This window comes from Platichthys flesus, chromosome 14 (assembly GCF_949316205.1).
Source record: "Platichthys flesus chromosome 14, fPlaFle2.1, whole genome shotgun sequence".
In the NCBI taxonomy this organism is placed as follows: Eukaryota; Metazoa; Chordata; class Actinopteri; order Pleuronectiformes; family Pleuronectidae; genus Platichthys; species Platichthys flesus.
Window position 1 is genome coordinate 2,463,470 of NC_084958.1, and position 3,662 is coordinate 2,467,131.

At 45.2% G+C, this 3,662-nt stretch overlaps 1 protein-coding gene across 1 annotated transcript; it reads left to right on the forward strand.

Annotated features, from left to right (window-relative positions):
- Positions 1–287: 287 nt before the first annotated feature.
- Positions 288–2,528, forward strand: LOC133968319 (E3 SUMO-protein ligase KIAA1586-like). Its single transcript, XM_062404297.1, has one exon. It carries the CDS (start codon positions 288–290, stop codon positions 2,526–2,528), a length of 2,241 nt encoding a protein of 746 aa, XP_062260281.1.
- The last annotated feature ends 1,134 nt before the right edge of the window (positions 2,529–3,662 follow it).

Consider the following 3,662-nt stretch of genomic DNA (forward strand, 5'->3'; position numbering starts at 1 on the left):
GTGGTCTCTTACTCTTACCATTAAATATAAATATGTTAAATTAAAAATACCATATTAATGTTACCATACCACGGGACATAGCCAGACCGTAGCTTACCTGACGCTCATGAACGCAGCATGACTGCACTTCACCAACCCACCACTAGGTTGTCGCAAACCACCGCCTACTTGATACGATCAATTTGACAGGTCATAAAGTCAGAAGAAGAAGCCGTGTATTTTTAGCTGACGTGCTTTTTAGACAAATACATCTAAATCTACAACTACGAGAAACATCACGGGCAGTTATGCCACCGAAAAAAAGGCCACCGGCGCCAAATTCAAATTCGGCCCTGACAAGCTTCGGGTTCACAGCCAAAAAAACTAAAATAGAAGAATTAGGATCAGAAAATCTGGGGCTAGCGCTAGCCACAGGTAGCCAGGCGCCCACTAGCTCCACCGATGCCGTGACCGTGGCTACAACAACAAGTCATCATGATGTTGCTGGCCCTGGGGCACTTACCCATGATGACGTCGAGGAGGAATTGGACGAAGATGAAGAGCCGGTGGAGACGGGGTCCGGGTCGGGGACCGCTATGATGGAGCTGGAACACCACCGCCTTCCTAAGAACTGGGGACTCAGTCAGTGGCGATCGTGGAAGGAAAGAAATCCATGGCTGTGTGCAAGTGAGTGTGGTCTTGGATGCGCTGCCTGTCAGGCAGCAAAAACTCTGTTGCTCCATGATAAAAAGACTGGGATGCACATTTCGGATGCATGGGTTAATGGGACCGTTAGTAGCCCGCTACAAAAGCAGCTACGTAAAAAGATCTACCTGCACCGTGACAGCCTTGCTCATAAAAGAGCAGTGGAAATAGCAGATCTCAAACAAAAAGATGTTCTGCCCAACAAAGTTGAAGAGATGAGTTCGGCTTTCATTGACGTTACATCAAGCTCATTTAGGGCAGCGTACACCGTAGCAAAAGAGAGATTGCCATACAGCAAAATGACGCCGATCATGAAACTGAATGAGCTTAATGGTGCGAAAGTGGGCCCCGCTCACCGCTCTGATCACTCCTGTGCTGCTATTGTGGAGCATGTAGCAGATGAAATGAAGAAGAGACTCGTTTCCCATGTTTTGGCACTTGATTCACGTATCAGCATCACGCTGGATGAAAGCACTGTGCATGGACGCTCCTACATGATTATCTACATGAGGTGCGATGTTACAGGTAATGGAGATGTAGAGAACGATTTTTTGGACATAGTTGAGTTGGAAAAGGGGGATGCAGCATCTATTTACAATGCGCTAAAAGACAGTCTTCAAAAGGTGGGGATAGAGGCAGAATTTCTGAAAAGGAACTTCATTAGTATAGCCACAGACGGAGCCGCTGTGCTTACTGGTAGGCATACAGGACTCATTCAAAAACTTCAACAAGACTTCCCTAAACTGCAAGGTGTGCATTGCCTGGCACACCGATTAGAATTAGCTGTTACTGACTCTTTGAAAGTTGTGTCAGGGTGCAATCATTTTGAAATTTTCATTTCAAAGCTTCATAGTCTGTACCACCAATCCACGAAAAACGCAAAGGAGCTTGAGAAAGCTGCTGTAGAGCTCAACATGCAGATTCTGAAAATCGGGAAAGTCTTCACCATAAGGTGGGTGGCAAGCAGTTTCCGAACTGTTAAAGCTGTGGTGAAGGATTTTCCTGTGTTGGCAAACCACTTTAGAATGGCCAGCGAAGATGACTCGCGTACCGGTGTGGAGAGGACCAAGTATGGTGGCCTACTCAAGCATCTGATATCCACTGGTTTCCTCTTAGATCTGGCAGTAATGAAAGATGTGCTACGTGAACTGCAGGGGCTCTCCCTGAGACTACAGAGAAGGGACACGTCTCTGGTGGATGCCAGCAGATATGTTCACCAAACCATTGAGGTACTGTCGGAATACAAGATTCACGCAGGCATAACAAGTGGTCAGTTTAAAGGCGTTGTGCTCAGGGAAACGCAGCCTAAGATCAACAAGCCCCAGTTTTATCAGTCCATCCTTGATAATCTCAGAAAACGTCTTCCTGACAGTGAACTTATTGCCATGCTCAAGCCTTTAGATCAGCACTTCTGGCCCTCAGAGAGGTCTGACGTAGTGCTGTTTGGAGAGCGCGAAGTGGGGAGATTCGCAAAACTCCTCGGTGAATCCTCCACTGAGGCTATCGAGGAATTCCGGGATTGGAAGCTTCAAGGTTCTCAGGGGAAGATTCTTAATAAACTTATCGTCGCATGCCACACTGTACTCCCGACCTCAGCTGAGTGTGAAAGGGGTTTCTCGGCTTGCAATGACACAGACGATAAAACTAGGAACAGACTGCGTGCCCCGAGCCTCGCTGCCCTGCTGTTCATAGACTTGAATGGACCTCCTATCGAGAAATTTAACCCTGTGCCATTTGTTCTGTCATGGCTTAAGAAAGGACACCGGACATCAGCATCATGGATTCCTGGACCCAGGCCCCAGCCAGCTGAGAGCAGGGCAGTTTGGTCTGTTTTGTCTCCGTAATGGCTTTATTCATTTCTGCCACATAGTGCATTTTCCCTGTGTTCAAGTTAAAGACGACGACATGCATTTTTAGTCTTCTTCAAATGAGTTACGTTTTATTATATTGCATTGTGAAATTTTGAATGACAAGTCTTTTGGTATATTTCTTTGTATATATTTCGAAATTAATATATATATATATATATATATATATGTATGTACTATTACAATCAATAATATATTGAAATTAATTAAAATAAATCCATTTCTGTACAAAAATGTCTCTGTCTGTGTTGTGTGCATGTGTCAAGTTATATACATGAAGCCCGGGTATAACCTGATGCTGTATTACTGCTATAATATTAATGTCATACCTAAAGTGTATAGATGCTATGTAAATAACTTTTGATAAAGCAATAGGATTTGGTTGGGCAATCATTGGTCTACAAAGTTGCAGTTATAAGTTAATATAGTGAAACAGGTAGAGTGTAGATAATCTAACATGCTAGTTAGGTGAAATGGTCAGCAGCTGGTGGGAATGTCAATCACTCACAAATAGTGACTCCCTATTGGATGGGAGGCGGGATCTAAACGAGACAGGAGAGCGCACTCGAGTGAGGGAGAAGAGAAAAAGGAGCAGACTGAAGTAACACTTAAGTTAAAGAGTGAAATTAAGAAGACTACTACAGCAGTATTAAGAAGGTTAAGCCACTTTTAGTTTGGCTTAAGCCTTAACCAAGTTCGGACATTAACTTAAGCTGGCATTGTGAACTTATAGCTAGTGCTAGTTAGCCACCGTGATTTGTGCAAGAGAACGTGCTGCTCAATTAGCGCCCGAGTAACCCGGACGCTCGTGGTTCCTTTGAGGCAGCCTACGAGGGACAGGACACAAACGTGGTGGTCGTGAGTAGCCCTTGTGGGGCGCAGAAGAACACAGTAAAGGCCGGCGCATGCTTGTGCGGCTTTTCACGCAGTTGTGACGCAGGACTCGTTGTGATTCATGGTTTTCCAAGCGTTACGCGTGTTTTCATGCAATTCCCCGCCAAAACAATAGGCGGAGTAATGTTTTTAGTCAAAGTGGGCTCTTCGTGTGTGGCACGAAGAAGAGCGACTCCGGAAATGATGTAGTTAGCAGACCAATCACAGCCTTGCCGG

What these genes read in the sequence shown, in the direction of transcription:
- LOC133968319 (XM_062404297.1), top strand. Translation starts at nt 288, where the DNA reads ATGCCACCGAAAAAAAGGCCACCGGCGCCAAATTCAAATTCGGCCCTG.